General features: G+C 32.9%; 3 protein-coding genes across 6 annotated transcripts in view; 1 reads left to right on the top strand and 2 right to left on the bottom strand.

Moving 5' to 3' along the window:
• The window catches only part of qless (decaprenyl diphosphate synthase subunit 1 qless), a 53,143-nt gene extending 40,536 nt beyond the window's left edge, over positions 1–12,607 (bottom strand). The window contains exon 1 of the mRNA XM_033335434.2: positions 12,424–12,607. Coding sequence (XP_033191325.1) covers positions 12,424–12,579 — 156 coding nt within the window. The 5' untranslated portion in view covers positions 12,580–12,607. The remainder of the gene's footprint in view (positions 1–12,423) is intronic.
• A 590-nt stretch (positions 12,608–13,197) lies between these two features.
• Positions 13,198–14,322, top strand: mRpL32 (mitochondrial ribosomal protein L32). The gene is made up of 4 exons (XM_033335438.2): positions 13,198–13,330; positions 13,554–13,799; positions 13,882–14,024; positions 14,111–14,322. Exons 1-4 carry the CDS (start codon positions 13,213–13,215, stop codon positions 14,249–14,251), a joined length of 648 nt encoding a protein of 215 aa, XP_033191329.1. The 5' UTR covers positions 13,198–13,212; the 3' UTR covers positions 14,252–14,322.
• On the bottom strand, positions 14,309–16,848 carry spn-F (C2H2-type zinc binding domain-containing protein spindle-F). Of its 4 annotated transcripts, none has more exons than XM_033335436.2 (6): positions 16,741–16,848; positions 16,120–16,402; positions 15,768–16,047; positions 15,603–15,694; positions 15,330–15,519; positions 14,309–15,001 (listed from the first exon to the last, which is right to left on the bottom strand). In XM_033335436.2, exons 2-6 carry the CDS (start codon positions 16,345–16,347, stop codon positions 14,703–14,705), a joined length of 1,089 nt encoding a protein of 362 aa, XP_033191327.1. In that variant the 5' UTR covers positions 16,348–16,402; positions 16,741–16,848; the 3' UTR covers positions 14,309–14,702. The 4 variants fall into 4 exon arrangements, with proteins under 4 accessions (XP_033191327.1, XP_033191326.1, XP_033191328.1 ...); XM_033335435.2 differs by having other exon boundaries at positions 16,480–16,798; XM_033335437.2 differs by having other exon boundaries at positions 15,768–16,035; positions 16,480–16,795.
• Positions 16,849–18,947: the final 2,099 nt, after the last annotated feature.

The following is an 18,947-nucleotide window of genomic DNA, read 5'->3' as shown; positions in this document are numbered from 1 at the left end:
AAGATCGTGCAACAATCGCAAGAGCCGGGTCGGCTGGTAGACACCACGAATGTAAGTACGTAGCACGTAATCACGTTCAACTTTTACCGTGATTCGCATTTGGGTATCGAGGGCACCTGTACGCCGTTCCCGAGCCAGAGAAACCGCTCGTTCCGTTGCGTTGTCTCGGGAGAAGGAAGAAACGTTAACTTGTTACAGTCATTGTACCGTGCTCGCTCTAAAAATACGTCTGAACGTTAAATTCGATTAATAAGTTCCTTCGAATGGCAAGACGCACCAGTAGTGTCCTATTTATAGATACGGTCTATGATTAACCTGATTACATGACGACGTTGAATAATTCAAAACACGGTGACGAGAGAAAAATTTGGCAATACGAAAGTTTGGAATTCGATTTTGGATTCTTCACCGAGGTGGCGGAATCTTCAGTTCTTTTTTCTTTTTCTGATCGTGGGTTTGCGGAATTTTTAAAGGAGCTTTAAACGTATGAAGTATGTTTGTTAGAAGTATGTTTGACAGTGGCTCCTTTTCCTTTTGATTGAAGTGTGTGAGAGTTGTTGGGACGAAAGATTCATTGTAACATAGAAGAGACAGAAAATGAGAGATGTTCTGACTTTTTTTTTCAAATGACGTCCCAAACACATCTATTCACGGAGGCTAGAAAGAGTCAACGACCAATGTTCACGACTCTACTAAACCACAGTGGAGAAAGCAACTGCTACCCAAATTACACTTACCTACTTCGATACAAGAATAATTTTGTTTATGTCAAGGTTGCGGCAATGTAGATACTTAGACACGGAGAAAGTAAATAACGAGCATCGTTAAGTGTTTTAATCGTTGTGCAAAAACGTGTTTCTATAGTTTAAGTTTCAACATAGGTAAAACTCAACTACCTGTGGAAACGCCAATTATGCCTATTTGTGGAAATCCTAATTATAACTATATATGGAAATCCTAATTATGGTTATATGTAGAAATCCCAAAACAAGATTATGAACAAATATCCAAGCGAAACTTAGCGGCAGAACATTTCGATTAAAACAATAAAAAACCTAATAATGATCTAAATAGACAAATAACCCGATAATACATAAAAGTATACAATACTCTTTATATTAATTAGAGGATGAAAGAAATCTGCATTAGGTTCTCGTTCCATCGCCTGCACTCACGAGTCTATAAATCTCAATAAGTATCCACGATATCTTAATTTATTCTTATCTCGATCTATTCTCGAAATTCATTTTCAAACGTGCAACTCTCGCAATTCCTGGTATTTCAACTGAACCCGCTGCCAACACAAAGAATACCATCGGAATATAAAAATCAGCGATCCTGTGTACGAATGCGCGCAGCTTGTGCGATACATTATAAAAGCGCATCCGAACGTATTGTATAAAATCGGAAAATCAAACGAGCCGCTATCTGGACGAGAGTAAAATTGAAAGGCATTTCGAGAGATCCTTTGAACTAGCCAATCGCGTGAAACCTTTCTTCTTCTCTGTTGTCCCCTCCCCAAAAAGAGAATATATTTCTGGACACAGCGAATGAATTTACGAGACAGGACGTGACAGAGAACTCTTTCAGACCTTGGTAGTTAGAGCCATTGTTCGACTACGAATGAGACTCCGCGTTATCATCGTATATGCGCGATGCGACGTCTCCTTCGGCTTTGACGCCTACAGGATAACTTGCCGCGCAAACCATACCGCGGATTTGCATTTCAAAAAATGCGGAAGACACTGTACGGGAAGTCTCGCGTGTTGATATCAACAACAAATCAGCCGTATCTTTTTAAGGGGATGAATAAAGTAGAATTAAACGATTGGTCAAGGAGTGGAGAATTATTTATGAAGTCATTGAGTAGAAGGATGGATCTTTTGAGAATGAGGATGATAAAGCGTGCGAGAGATATCAGGAGAAATTGATAAGAAAATTGGAAAAAGTTAAACGTGTCACACGGAAGAAAAATAAAGGAAAGAAATTTGGTGTTCGAAAGACCAAAATTACATTCCGTTCTTTGCATCGTGGTATCTTTGGATTCGAAAATATTCTATTCATAGATAAGAAGTATCTTCATTTATAGTAAAATAACTTAGAACACAAGAAATATAGATTTGTTTCGACATATCGATTGTGAAAGAGTTAAGAATCCTTTCGAAGAATTTCGAAGAACGAATTTCGTTAATTTTACTTGCTGAGATATAAAATCCTAGATTCAGTTCACTAAAGTATTATTAAATCGCAAATACTTTAGGATTTTTGAATCGAAGTAATACATAATTTAATAAGTGTTCTTCAGTTCTTCTCGCCTCTGTATTAATTCTATTTCTATAAAAATGCATGTATCTTTCCTATTCGTGGTTCTTCATAACTTAGAGTTTTCCATAACTTTAAGTACAATAGTATAATTAATTCGCGATTATTTCTCGGTTAGGGCACGCATGAGAACTTGTAACTGTAAAACTGCTCATCGATTCTGACACAACGCTTCTCAACAGGGTGTGGACGTGGCCGGAAGTAAAGATTAGATTAGAAGCAACGGCGTAAATAATGAGTACATGCGCACACGTATATACGTACAAACGTTACTTCGTAAAGATTAAAAAACGCTAAGAAAAGATTTGTTTTTTAACCTTTGCCGAATTGTCCTATTAACTTTTCAATGAACGCAATAAAATAATAGTACACACTATAAATACACTTACTATATACTATAAATCCTATATTATATATACTGTATAATACTATAAATCCTCTTTTATATCTAAATTTATTAATTCCCCTTTTAAGTTTTTATATCTACATATTTCGAGGTCTTTACATTTTTTATTCTTACATGGGCTAAGAAGAATATATTCCTGAATTTCTGGGAAGGTCTATTTTTAAACTATCCAAATGTGAGACACATATAACTCGAAGGAATACTTAGACATTTTAAATCATTGTAGACCACATCATCGATAAACGAAAAAAAACCGGATGGGATTTGCAAGTATAATACCAGAGGACACAGCATCGTAGCTAGAATTCATAACCAACTCCAAAAATAGTGTAATTTTTAGATACTTGATTTGTGTGTCAGATTACAGTACATTTTTAGCATATTGAATTTTTATACAATCCTGAACAGGTGTTAGAGCCAATGAGTCTAGTAAAACTTCAAATAGGAGATATTAATGTATGGATATTATTAATGTATCATGTATGTAAATTTGTACGAACAATTTAACGTGGAAACTATAAGAGTTAACTAGTCAAACTTCTGTTAAAATAAAATTTCTTTCTTCAGATGAATTAAATTTTCACTTTCGATTAGATTTCAATGAAAATTCTTATGAAGTATTTATGAATTATAAAACATGTCGTTGTAATAGATAAATTTTTACCAACAGTATTTCTAATATTATTTTTTAAAAATATTATGACTACGCATCTCATAAAACAGCACTGCTACATTTTCCATTTTCACAGCTAATGTTACTAAACAGAAAATTTAATGCTATTTAAATATTATTTCAATTCGATATCGTATTTAATTTATACTTTTTATTTTCAAAACAATTTTTCTACTGCTAATAATTCCCAAAGAATTTGTACAGCGAAGTCAGTCTTTATACCACAAATACATCGACCAAACTATTTCTTTCAATAAAAGTAAATGATGCTCCTCCGAATACAATCTAAACGAATCCTACTGGAGTGAACACCCTGTGAGTTAGAATTGAATAATAACTGTTACAAGACATATGTAAATTATTATACAGGATATATGTCGTTAGTTACCATTGAATGAAGATCATCGAGTAATTAGGAAGGTATCATACGTCACAAATACGTTTATAGAATACAAGTTTGGCTTTGACATTGTAACCGTATGATTTTAAAGAATTCGATTGACCGGAGGACACGGCCGAACCTTCGTAATCTCGACACGATCCTGCTATTATCGTCCCGTTATGTCATAAGAACATTAGGAAGCAAGATGAATGCCGAATTCCAGCCTGTGAATGAATGACCGGTGTTCCTCGCAGAAACATTCTCTCGCGAATTGATTTACTGAATTTTTCCTCGCTAATAGAATTACAAATTCATGGTTGGCGAATATTTTTTCGATGGGATAAGCTGTGACTTCTTAGTTACTTCCTGGAATCAAGGTGAGGCGCTATAAGATGGAAAAATATTTCGAGCGTTGAAGATATCTTAGTAGAATTAATTCGCGTTTTGCGATGAGAAATGATGAAGTAAGGAAATTTGAATAATAATGTTAATAATTAAGGATAATCGACTGAGAAGAAAAATAACTGTTAATTCGATAATAACGTTAATAAATAATTGAGAAAAATACGACTGGACAAAAACTGAAATATACATAACGAAGAGGAGTGAATCACTTGCAAAAAATTATCATTGTTCTCTTAAAAAATAAGGGAAACACGAAGTAAGATGTTTTACATAGATTTGCATACTCGAGTTATTCGTAGTGAAACCAATTATCTAAAATTAGACTACGCTTAAGAACAAAAGGAAACAACTGCTTCATCCCTAACAGGAAAAAATAATAGAACGTACTGATAAGAATAAATAAGTACAAGAATTATTTACGGATTCGTTCATTCATTCACTTCTCGGAACTATTTCCACTTTCAAGGAAACAACTTCATTGTCGACAAGAATTTTTTGAATTAAAATTAAATATACCATAAGCTGCCTTACGGCGAGGATATCTAATAATACATCTGATTGTTAGGAATGTAGCTACATCGACGAGAAATCGTTATGTAAAAATCGCGTACTTAATTTATTCACGATCAACTTGCAATATTCCATAACAGTATTTTGCAATCATTCTGATGCGCGGCCCTTCGTTAATATGCCAGTCTTGTGATCAAGATCCGTGAATTTCATCGTTCTCCACAGCTTCGGCACATCCATAGACATTGTACTCATTCATGCAAGAAACGTCTCAATTGACGCAGTGCGCGAGAACCGCGGATGATTCACAAACGTTCCCTGAATGAAAATCTTATCACGCGTCGATCTTCTTTTGAAACTCCTCCGATTACTAGATCGCGGATTTTTATGCATTTATAGTATAGCAGGTTTATTTGAGTCATGCAAGCTTCGCCGTTTTTAAATTCAATCTTGATCTTCTACAAGTTTGAACTGTATAGAACGATCAAACTTGTTATGTATTATGAAACATCGTTACTTTTTAATACAATAACGAAAGAATGAGAAAATATGGTGTACTTTAGGTTCGGGTATTTTGAAGTATTCGAGTGAATTAATGAGGAGCTATTAGTTATCAAGAGAGACGTAGAATCTAGGGAATACAGTGAGACATTGTCTTTGGATGGAAACTCTGTTCATATGTCACGCCAAGTAGTATTGCCATAATTTGTCCGATCATAAGGAGAGCTGGGTCCAGTAGACAGACACAAGTTTAATTTCGTTAAATGGTATATAATATATAGATATCAGTTGCCTGTTCCTAAAGAGGTTTAGACAGACACAAACGCGAGTAGTATTGACATCAGTCGTCTGGCCGAAGGAGATCTCGACTCGATAGACAGACACAAGTTGTTCCTTGGATCTCCAAAGACACCAGGTGGCAATAGCTCGAAAGAATAATTCAAAAGGACATCTAATCAACGTCTCGAAGTTCTTCAAATTTAATTAACTCCATCCTCGGATATCTCTATCATCTTCCATCGCCTTTTTATCAATATTCAATCTAGTACTTTTCTCGTTTTCAATCTTGTCGATATCCTATCTCAAACACAACCTCTAACTCCTTAAAGAACTGGAACAACCGTTAAAAGAACTGGTCAAATGGACATGAACCAGTAGTTGCCAAGCAACGTTACGTGAAATCGATATATAATTCTTTGAACCAGGATGCATACAAATGATCTGATCAGGGAGGGATCACGAATCGTTAGTCGAACATATGGAAACGTTTGGTCACCATCGATAAAAGGATCTGTCTTCGTAATAATTTACGAGCGAAGAAGATCTTTTAATAACTCGATTAAAGCCGCATTGATGCTAGTTTCTCGTGGGGAACAGGTGTGCCACATACCTCTGTACATCGCGGACATTCTCTTCAATTGCGTCTCAAGCCAGAGGTCGACCTCAAAGCTTGCGTTACTGTAAATTATACCGCGATAGTAAAGATCCACAGGAAATCATGTGTTCGGTAACATTTCTCGTCCTTCCACGGCAATTATTTCACATTGTCGTCTGGATAATCAGGGTTTCATTAAATAGGGATCTTTAATGTTACTTAAATTGCACTTATCGTTGTATTCGAAGTGCGTGAAATGTATTGCTTTAATGACCAATTTAACCATGTTATTGCGAGATTGTTGGATCATCAGATAGACATCAAGGATTTACCGGAAGGTTTTTTTTGTTAGACCTTGTGTCATCAGATTGGATTAAGATGTGGTTAACTGCACGTAATGCCGATGATCATTGTTACTCTCAAGATTTTTCGAGAACATTTTTCTACTAGGCTGCTGAGAAATAAATTATAATTTTTGATAAATACATATCGATCGTGTGAAAAAGCGCAAAAGGCAATTACACGTTTTCAAAACTTCACGATATGATTATGTGCGAATGTAACCTCTATTCTAACGTTTACTTTCATAGACGAAGAACATGAATGCAATCGAAATATGTTAATACGGTTGCCACATAGAATAGCAATTAGATCAGATCGATCACTATTATTAATGAAGTTTCAATACCAATCTAGATATATTAAACCGATTTTTATTTTGAAGACTATCGAACAACTCTATCTCTTTAATTATATTCATAAGAATATAAATTTTTGCATAAACACCGTCGATTTGCCGATAAGTCCATCAAAAACCACTCTTCTCTTCTAAGTTGCGGAAACTTCGCAGAAAAAGTAACGAGAAAAATCCTATGAAACAACTTTCCGAGAAAGAAGCAAGGCGATAACATGTAGTTCGATGAATGACCTAGTATCGATAATGTTACCTAAGCAGCCATCGTAGACGTCAGACAAGCTTCTAGACGAAGTGGACGTTGATCTCAACGACGCTAGTACCGCTTCTGTTCTCACGCAAAAACACGGAGGCGAAAGGTGTGTTATGCAGTACAAAGGAGCACGGAATCTGGATTCAAACCGATGACTTACATTTCGTACTTTTCGCCGTTACGCGTATTGTCCTCCGCGAACCTGTGAATTTCATGCTCCATGGCTACGATTCGATTATGTAAAACTATGGCGCGAAAAAGTAGGTGCTCGATGTGAAATTAAAAAGTTGTTTCGTGTTATGGCCAGTGATCAGGTAACGTTTTTGAAAAGTTGTATACGTGGCTCGTAGCGCCGTGTTAAGAAATTAGCAGTAAAATTGTGAAAATTTAATGAAATTCTATTCCATGAAATCAAACGATATGCGATGAATACAGATGAAACGAGATATTCGACGAATAACAAAAATATTTAATAACTTGGCTGATCCTTGACGAAAATAGTCAATCGCTAATGATATTTAAGTCGTCATAGTGTTAAGAACAAAATGACTGTCAAAAGCTTTTCTAACCGATATTTCCTTACGCAACGTAGCGTAACGCAAGCGAAAGAATTTTTCTCCTCCACGGATCACGTTGAGAATCATATTTCTCGAAAGCTATTTCCTTTCGTCTGATCCACGTACTTACATATGTAGTTAATCTTACCGCGAATATCTATGCACGCTCAACTACAACATTCGTGTCAACATTCGAGATCTTCCTTCGACGTTGTATCGATGAAAGGCGATCTTCCAAATGTTTCTACAAGGCTAGCATTTTGGTTCACCGATTCGCCAGTCTCGCAATATTTGCCCCAGCTTGCGAAAGCATCGTTATTTACATGATGCACATTGATCACTACGTTCGTGAGCAACGTTGATTGGATCTATAATTCGTCATGCTGGAATTACGAAGGCACAGGTAGAATGTAGGCTACCGTTTACGTTTCCCACGTCCCCGGCCTATCTTTCATCGGCTTCTCTTTCTTTATATTCACATTTTTACGTTTGAACTCTTTGCAAGAAATGAATTTATTATTATTCATTTGAATCAGTGGTTTCTCCATTAACTGTTTACGGTATATTATGTTATTTGTTTTTTGCTATATATTACCAGTGAATACTGAATTATACAAAATAGATACAATTGACGCAGGTTACAGCCATTCACAAAAATGGATATGTAGGTTCGTAAGTTATATTTTTTTAATTATATCGGTAAAGGTATGAATCTGTACAAACACTCGCAGTGAGTTCGCATACTTTGTAAAGAGAATATTTTCATTGAAATAAAACAGGCTGATTAATTTCAATAGGCGTGTAATGTATCCGCGTAATGCAACAAACGTAATGAAAAATCTAATAATACAAGTGTCGAGATTCACCAGTGATGAAAAGAAAAATATATAGATCAGAAAGGATTTCATTGTTTTTAAATAGAATTGATGAAAATGTTATTACACGAGGCTGTTATTTTATTACAACAAATAGATTTTATTTTACTACAATCAATTCTTTATATCGAATGATTCCAAAAACGATCCCAGAAAAGATAATCGCAGATTTTTCTATTGCCCTTTCGAGGTTTCCCTTAGTTTTTGTGAATGTCCCAGTACTTATGAATTATGAACGTGATTGTATCCTAATTTGTACACTACATCAGAATACGTCACTATCGTCGCAGGTGTAAGGTGACTAGTCTTCCGCCCCAAATGACAGTCCCCCCAGGGAATATGTAATTAGTTTCTATTGAGCAACATCCCGGAATGTTTCTTATATCCTTCTAGGAAATTCACGCCACGCAACACCCATGGCCAACGTGCTCTACTAATTTCAACGTATCGATGCTTTCCATAAGTACCTGTTACAGAAGGATTAAAAAAATCAAATATCAGTAGACCGGTTCTCCCACATCGAAACAATCCACAACCTACCTCGTTATTAAAATACTATTAACGATTGGCTAATTGTAACGTACATAGTTTCACGGAGCGGAAATCGCGTTTAATTCTATAAATTCTACGTGTTTTGGTATGTAGATTGGTGGCTCGTTTTCGAAATGTGCCTTGGAAACTTTACAATTTTATTTGTAAGTGAATGACCTTAGCATGGCATCGATCGCCAATGGCCTTAACATGTGAAGCTGGACAGTATATACAAAAGAAGTAGTCAGATATAACATTGACATAAACAACATGAAATACGACATTATACATTTACAGGAAGCATTTCTATAGTTAAAGAAATGTTTAAAGAAATATATTTGTATCAATTTTCCCATTCTTCGTACAATATAATATGAATTTACTACAGCTAATTAATGGCATGTATGTGTAATGAAATTAGGCCGAACGAATCAAAAAAGCCGACGTAGGTTCTCTATGTTAATTTATTGGCTGGCTCATCCAATGCAGTGCGCAGTAATTTAACAATAATCGCATTGTAAAACTATTCATGCATTCCTGTGCGTGCGTACACACGTGCAATGTTCACGAGAGTAGAATGCCAAAAGCATAGACGCCGTGCGTCAATGAAGGAAATCTCCCTTATTGTACGCAAGATATGGAGAGTGACGACCATTGGGAAATAGGATTTGCAAATCGAACCAATGTTAATGACCTTACATTTGCATTTGCGAAATTTGTTAGTCTAACTCTATGGCTAATACTCGTTTCAGTCAATAAAAGGATCTTCGACGATATTATCGATAAGTCACGGTAAAATCGATTCTCATTGTTGTGATACTATTTCAATACTATAACAACAACACAAATAATGATTATTACCATTAAGGTGTATAAAAACATAGAGACTTGTAGATGGTAGAAAATAAAATTCGACTCTACTCATCATTCATCTGTATCTATAATGTTTGAATAATTAATGCAATGTCTATATTATTAAAAACATCCATAAATCGGACGATAATAAAAAAATCTACCTAAAAAGTCCCTGTAATTCATATTGTTATACTGTAATGAATCATTACATTAGCAATGATAATGTCACGTCCCGCGCCCCGCGCGATCCGTAGCGCGAAAGTAAAATTGGTAATTTCTTTCAAATCAAGATAATTTAAAACGTTTATTTGAAACCGTGTTTACAGTATTTGAAGTGAAAGGCAGTTAAAACTGCTAAAAGCTATATCTTGTGAAAACTTATCTAACTATGTTTCTATATTTACCTAACTATGTTTCTATAACAATATTAAGACAATTTAAACTGTAAACAAAGTCGGCAGTTTGAACAAACGTTGGAGATCTTCCTAAACATTTTCAGAAGAAAGACCCCGACGTTTTTTCATCTCCGACAGATATAAATAAATGTAGCGATTCAAAGAAGTCAGTAACAATAATTACCATTCGTTTATCGAATAATTAATTACCGTTCGTCTATCGAGTAATAATTAATTACCGTTCATCAACCGAATAATTACCATTGTCTATCGAAAAGTTAGTTATCATTTTGTCAACCGAAGAATTTTATATCCGTCAGTCTGTCAGTCAATTGTCAATATCGACATCGAGTAAGTTTTGAATAAATCATTACATATTGTTAATTTACTTTCGAACAACTTTAATCCTCTCCCGTGCCAGTATTCCCGCACATAGCAGGTTAGCCGAAAGTGGAACTTATTGCCAGTTGCATTAAACGTCAGTTAACGCTACCGAACGCGGCAACTAAATAGGACGTGACAGATAAAACTCTAATCAATAAATAACATACAATGACTATTGGGTTATAACATAAGTAAGTTCAGTTAAACTCAATACATTTCCTTTATTATAACCGAACTTATTTATGTTAATCTAATTAATCCAATATAGTCAAAGAAATAATTAAATTTAAAGCATTCTGGATTTGAAGGAAGTCTTACAAGAAGCGTAAATTCTTGATTGAAGAATGAGTAAGTAAGAGCCAACATTTATATATCTACGTAGAATACTACACCGAACAAGCCGAGAAAGTCAAGAACGTGGATTCCATGGGTTAACCATGCTCGAAGAAGGATATCTGACGGGCCAGTTAGCCTACTTACGAAGACTTGAAATTCGCCCAGACTCGATGTCATCATGACCGGTTCTCACTTATTTCGATAATACTGCCCAGCAATGGCCCATGAAATCTAAGGAAAGGTTTCCTATGCGATCAGCGCCCAACCAACGAGTCACAATTTACCTAAGACTTGCGTAATAATTATGGACGACATCGCCGACGTGCCGAACTCGTGTCTTCGATTTGCCAGGTATTGAAAGAGATTTCAAAATCCGGTCTCTGTGTCACTTTCGAACAGAGAAAGTCGTGCAATTCATTTTGCCGTTCGTAGAACGATTTATAGAAAACTTTCGTTAGAGATTGCTAAGACACTTAGAAATTGAAGCGCGAATAGAAATTGTTCAAATGGAATATTAATGTTCCCAATGCATGAAATTATTATTATTAATGATATTATTAATTTTAAATAATGTTTTGTATTTGTTTCTTTCGATATAATAATGATTTAATATAGTTTAGTGATCTTCAATGTTCGCATTACACAGAACATGAACGAAAAAGTTAAATTTGACTATTGCGCATGCGTTTCGCGGTCTTACGCCGCTTATATTGTCGATATAATGTTTAAACAACATTGTAAATATAATAATACGATGTTATGGTAAAAATAGTAAATTATAATATAAAATATGATTTTTTGTAATATTTTTTATATGAATTACTAAATTTTCTAACACAATACTGTTTTACAGTTGTAATATGACTAACGTCAGTAGCAGACGGCAGCTAAGTCGTCTGCTAGAAACAGCTGACAGTTCTGATGCATAAAAACGTGGTTATAAGAAATTTATTTAGACTATTATGAATCTCTCATCCTTAGTTTTACGAATTTACATGTATAGCATGAAAATAAAACCGCTCGTATGAAAAATCACTGTTTACTTTCCGATATCTCACATAAATTTCTCGGTAAAGAAACACCGATTTACCGACACATTTTAGTAGACATTATGTAATTTACAAAATCTACGAAACACTATAATTCCTTCTCTTATACATTTCGTTATTATTGTCTATCACCTTATCTTCCTTTTCATATATACACGTAAGAATTAAACAAAATATATTATATGTGAGGGCGCGGAAAGATTTTTATGCCCGAAACGAATAGTAGGTTATGTTACTAACAACAGAAGAATTACTCGAATATCTGACTGAAAGTGCACGAAATAAAGAAAATTTTCGCTTGCATCACAAAATACTAATACTATGATGATCAGAACTATGATTTGTAATTGCATCGTGACTATGCTGATTCTAGATAACATTATACAAAACGTAACAGTGCCAAGAAGTAAATTTAACGTACCTGACAATGTTGAACCAAGGTACTGGTCGGATGTTCGATTCTAGGTCGTGACTTGACACATGTCGTTGAAACTTTCCTTCGTAATTGGGCGAGATGTCTGAACTGGCACAATTTCTCTGCACGAGCACAGAGCCTACTCGACCCTATACACGCCATAGCGAAAACTGTAGTGAGCCGAGTCACACGACTTACGAAGACTTTCGAGTTCCACTAGCCCCACCGACACTTCAAAATCACTTCCCCACCCACTTTTCCCTTTCCCGTCCCCACCTGTAAATACACCTGCTACACGCGACATTAGTCGGAACAGAACTATACATTATAAATTATAAGTAAAATATTAATCATTGAGTATTCTCCAACAAAATATTGGTAGACTTTCAGAAGAATGCTAAATTCAAAGTCTATTAGCGACCTCTAATTGATGCTTCTATTATTTACTTTCCAAATTCTTATATATAAATTATTTAATGGTTGCTTTCTTTCACTATTTACAGCGTACATTTCCAAATAAGCGTACACTTAAAACAGTTTCTGTGAATCAGAATATATTCTGCAGCGATTCATTTTAATTTTCATAGTATTAATCTCTGTTAAATTTCGTAATAATTTTGTTCTTTGATTATAATGAATAAGGTGATTGCAAGGTTTGTAAGGTACACTAAAGATTTGAATAAAGTGAAGCTATATATGGGAATTAAAAAAAAAAGTTATTAAATTTCGTGACCTTTTGCGTTTTAAGAATAAATCTTAACATGTTCATCTTGATTTTACTCTGTGTTAATCTTTATGATCTATGGGGTACATACTTTAAACATGGCGAACGGTATTTTGAGTAGACTTTATGGAGCATTTAAAGCATTTAATCAAGTAGTTGATATTATATTACGTCGTGGCTTTCCATCAGGTAATAAGAAGGATATTCTTATATTGTACTTACATTTAGGTATTATACATAACTCAGAAGTGAAATATTTATATCCTTTATTGTCCCTAACCTCTTCAAAATATTACGAGTTTAAATTGTTTATTATTATTGAAAATTGTTAATGTCATGCAAACAGTAGAATAGTATATGTTTGCATATCTAATCTATTATTATTATCAAATACCATTTGCTTTTGATTTAGGTAATTTATACGCGATTGAATGTAACGCTGTAAATGTGCAGACCATTAATTTTCCTGGACGTTCTATAAAGGATGTTTTAAATGAAACAATTTTATGGGCCGTACCTAAGAAACGACGAACTATAGAAAAACGTCTTTGTAGAAGATTTGGCATTCCTGAATATATTTGGAAACCCCATGTACCAAAAACAAATATCTTAATGTGTAAAAAATGTGGTCACGATTATGAAGCTGGTACACTTTGCGGTAAGATATATAATTTTGAAAAGAACTATGATTTATTGCAACACTAACTTATGATATATTTGGCCTTTTCCAATTTTTATAGGATACTGCTATGAAATAGTAAAAAAGGAAACAAAAGAAATACAGAAAGCTATACAAGATTCATTGGGATTGCAACCTGTTGAACAGGATGTTATAGTATTATATGAAGGAGAAAAAGAACAATTACGAGATAACTTTTGGAAGGTATTTACATAATGTTACATATCTAAGATGAAATATTTCATTTTATTATTATTGTGCATATAATTTACAATTATGTCTTTTTATAGAAACAAAGAATCGTAGAATTACCTAAAAAGAGGCCTGATTGGTTCAATCCAAATTTACTTCAGCCAACAGTAAAAGAATTAGCTGATTCAAAACAAGATGAATTAGAAACTGAAGTTTCGGAAGATGTTAAGGATAAGTGAATAATTATTTTATATTGATAAGATATTTTTGTTCATATTAAATAAATTTAAACAAAGTAAACTATTGATAATTCTTGTTTTATTTAAAAATGTGACATTATTACAATTATAAATATTGTGTTAATATTTTAAATCTCTCCTATATTTCTATGGTTCATGAACATAAAAATAGGTCTAATATCAATAACAGTCACTTTTTTTACTATTTATGTAGTTTCATTATTTTTATACATGATAGTTCGCTTTTATTAAATCTTTTCTGAATCAACGATTTATAAAATTCAATAATGAAAAACATTTCTAGTTCTATTATGATTAATACACTTCACAAAAGTTGGTCGTATTTATATTTACCATTCTCCTATTAAAAAAGCCACAAAGATATATAAAATTCTCTATAAAATCAAAGGTACTTCATTGTTTATACCATAACCCTCATCCTGTACAATTATTAGTGAACAATTTCAAACCCATCTACAGATACTTCTTTATTAAAGTGGCTCAGAACATGTTCATGAAAATCTGCAAATGTGACAGCTTTTCCATAAAATGATCCACATAATGGACAAATCTTATTGTTTTGATCTGCATTATCTGCTATATTTGAACACTTTTCCAAAGATAGGCTTGTAGTTTGAAGACTGGTTTGAGTTGCACCATGCTCTTTAATACTTTCATTGAAATTAAATTGAGTACCTGCTTGACACATTTCTTTATTCGCATTTGTACGGCAATTATTACACATTAAGCCTATAAAATTATATTTGAAGTTAATTCCTTAAAATATATAAATAGACGTATTTTCATCCTGCTTAGTAGACGCAAAAGTATCCATAGTGTCTTCACTGAACAATATTATCAAAATATGAAAAATAGTTTGTATATTTTAAAATTTATAATTATGTGACTATATTGTAATGAAATAACCTAGGTTTCTTCTTTAAATGATACTAAACACGACCGTATTAAAATGAATTGAAATTAAACGAGATACACGTGATATATTTAGGAAATGAACAAATTACTAACAAACCCGAATGTTTACTAAGCGAGGATACCAATAATTCTTCATTTATACCTCCTTTTTTCTTCTTGAAGTTTTGCAGTGCCCTTTTCAGTTTTGCCTGTTGTGCCAATAAAGTGTTTTTCATTTGCGAGAGTCTAGTATCATGCTGTTTTAATAATTCTGAATCTGTATCTGAATCCTCAGGATAAGTAAAGCCAATATTTCGTAAGTCTAGTTCAGTACCATTTTGTAATTCAACCATCTAATTAAATAATTATTGTATAAAAGCAATTATTAATTATAAAAAAGTTTTATTGTCTTGCCTTATCTTATCTTCTTGCTTACCTCTGCATACTGTTGTTCTAGATCTGACTTTTCTAACATAATACTGTTTATAAGTCTAAGTGATATCTCTTCTAGACTTTGTTCTTTCTCACCTAGATCAAGATGTAATACCATAATTTTTGTTAAACATACAACCCAATTAAAAAATGAATATTGAATACATACCATTGTTTGTGGTTAATGTACATTGCTGATTATTATCTTCTTTAACAGAGCTAGAGATATCACGGAAACTATAGGACACAATGTCTAACGGTTGCGCTGCAGAATGTTGCTTAAGTGTATCGGAAATTTTTGTCAATTGACTTCCTAAGGACTTATTGGTTCTTATTAATTTAGTCAATCTATTCCATAACTGTCGGTTTTCTCCTGCTACCATAAAGACTTGGTGAGTAAGTTGGGATTTCTGTTTCTTGAGCTCTTCTATTTTTTCCTGTCGATCAAACTATATTAAAGTATAAGACATTAAAATGTAAAATACATACATTCTATGCATTACTATATATGTTATACAAACCTTCAAGGTTTGTACAATAGTTTTTTCATTATCATTAGCTTTTATAATGACTGCAGATTCATCCTTTCCACATTCAAGTCTCAAACACATATTTTCTTCCTCAACAGTAGCTAATCTTGTTTCCAATTGTTGACAACGTTCGTTCATAGTTTTAAATGCAACTAACAAGGCATAATAGTTGCCACATTTTTCAGTATCCACATTCTCAGATTGTTCCATATCACTCATGTTGTAAAAATGCAATTAGCAAAAGTGAAAATACAATTTCACAATTTGATAATTACTAAAAAGTATAACAGCATTTGTATTAACCAATTGTATATAATCAATAAACACTTGATATTCTTTCTGTTTCCTTACATTTCGATATAACAGAACATTCCATATGAATTTCAAAGAATTTCAAATAATAAGTAATAATTAAGTTCATAAATAAGACAATGAGATTGTCAAATTAGGTTAAGTTGCTACATATTTTAACACTTTGAAACTTAACACGATTTGTTAATAATTTCGGATTTTGACATTGAGATACGTATAATAAATAAAATTACTCAACGTAAATTTGTTAGTTTGGGGTAGTCCCCGTTAACATTATCTATTATCTATTAGCGATATTACCGATTGGACGTAGAAAAGGTTGCCATAAGAACAGTCGACGACGTTTGTGTGTAGTACTGTTTTGAATTGTTGAAATCACATGCATTGAATTTGCAGAACATAATCTTAGTATATATTACAAAATAAAAATTGTATAATCTATACATCAATTAATAATAAAATGAACAATAATAAGTTATTTTTAATTAAAGAAATTTCTCTTTTTGTGATAGGACTTTTTCTCCAGGACTATTCTAAACTGCTAATTATTAACAATTTTTGCACATTATATATGTTTTTAATAACGACATTCATAAAGCAGGATAGAACAATTTTCTCAACTTCTATATTTAGTAATAATAATATTATGAATAATTAAACAATATACCATAATGGTATTTTTATTAATACATACCATATTTTATGTAATAATAGCAACTTCAATCGTGTAACATATAAAGGCTTATCGTTAGGAATATAATTTTGTTCGTAATTGTTAACGAATATTGTCTTAAATATGTTTTCTATTTCTCAATTTCATCAATTTGGCTATTTGAATAGATCAAATTTACGCGCGCTCGTATGTAAGAAACCCAAACGCTTCTATTGGCGCAATATATTGTAAAGCCAAATCGACTGTTTCTATTGGTGCAGAATGTTGTCAAATCAAATCGAGCGTTTCTATTGGTGCAAAATATTGTCAAGTCAAATCGAACGTTTCTATTGGTGTGAAATATTGCGAAGTCCTTGCCGCCAGTAATTCGTTGGAGAAGGGCGTCGCGGGACGGCATTCTACTGTTCAAATTTGTGGAGCGAGAGTTCGTTGCGTCACTGCATCATTATTACATTTTCATTTCGTCTTTATCATCATTTCTACACTTCTATCTGCTTCAGTTAAATAGTACGTTTTTATTTCATCACTTATTGACCATCATTTTAGTAAAATTAAGAAGTATTCTGCATTCTTTTTGTACTGTTATCGTTGACGTATACTTGACGGTTAGAATCATATTATCGATCTTTGAGCAGAATTTGGGTTCTATTATCCCTTAGTTTCACTGTAATTGGTTTAATTATTATAAGTTATTGGTTTTCATACAGTTACTTAAAATTGTCGGTTTTCTTTTGTACAGATTGTACACGTGATTGAAAGAATAGGGATTCACAGCATAGACGCCACAGACGATTAATAATCGATAATTTATACTGGTACGAAATGAACGCCACGGATGATTAAAATCAATTCGTTGATTTTTCATGCAGTTAAACTCCTTAACTTACTTACCTTACCTTAAACTTACCTTAAACAATGAACGATATATTTTTAAGAACAAATTATAATATTTCACATGTTTTGTTTCAGTTTTTTTATAACTCCTATTTTTTCCTGTGCTTCAAAACTGAGCATGTAAGAATTTTTGCTTTAATTATTATTAATTAAAAAATAAGATTTGATTTTAAACTTTAATATTAGAATTCCAATCGTTATAGTATTTAGAGTATACTAGCAATTTAACTTTTGTATTATTAATAGAGTTTAAAGTTTGCATAGAGTTTCCTATTTCATTATCTCAAAATTTTTGTTCGATCATCAGCTAGTTTTCAAAATAAATTATTCATATAAAAAAATGATTTACTCATTCATACTATTTATATATAATAATTCATATCTTGTTAAAAGTTTATTACTCTTTACTCTTCCTCTTATTTCCTGAAAAGAACTTAGCAGTGCTTCAAAAGCTTAGAATGTAAGTAATTTTGTAATCTGTGCTTCATTTAATTTTATTCTTTGTATTTAAATTTGTCATTTTTGAATTGAATATTGCCTTCAAAATTTGAATTAATAGAGATTAATTTTCCACTACTTCAAATTTTCCAAATTATTAACGTTATGTTTAAGAACAAATTATAATATTTCATGCCTTGTTACAGATTTTTTCCATGGGATTGTCTGCCTTCTCTTTAGTGACAGCCTTCACGATTGTTTTCCTTGGGCTACCGCAGCATCGATGACCATCGATTTCCTTTTTTTTTTGTCAATAGCAAATTAAATAGTATTGGAAATATTATAAAGCACTCCTCGCGATTTATTTTGAGAAATTTTTGTTTTATAATTATAGATTTAATAAATTAGCGTTGCGAAATAGAAAAATATTCCACTCGCGGTATGTTCGGGACTTTATCGAGTGGATCGCCCTTCTGGCTATTGGACCTATTTCTTTTTCAGC

Source organism: Bombus vancouverensis, chromosome 15 (assembly GCF_051014615.1).
Source record: "Bombus vancouverensis nearcticus chromosome 15, iyBomVanc1_principal, whole genome shotgun sequence".
NCBI classification, from domain to species: Eukaryota; Metazoa; Arthropoda; class Insecta; order Hymenoptera; family Apidae; genus Bombus; species Bombus vancouverensis.
The sequence above is the reverse complement of the archived record's forward strand: the minus strand, read 5'-3'. Positions and strand labels throughout refer to the sequence as shown.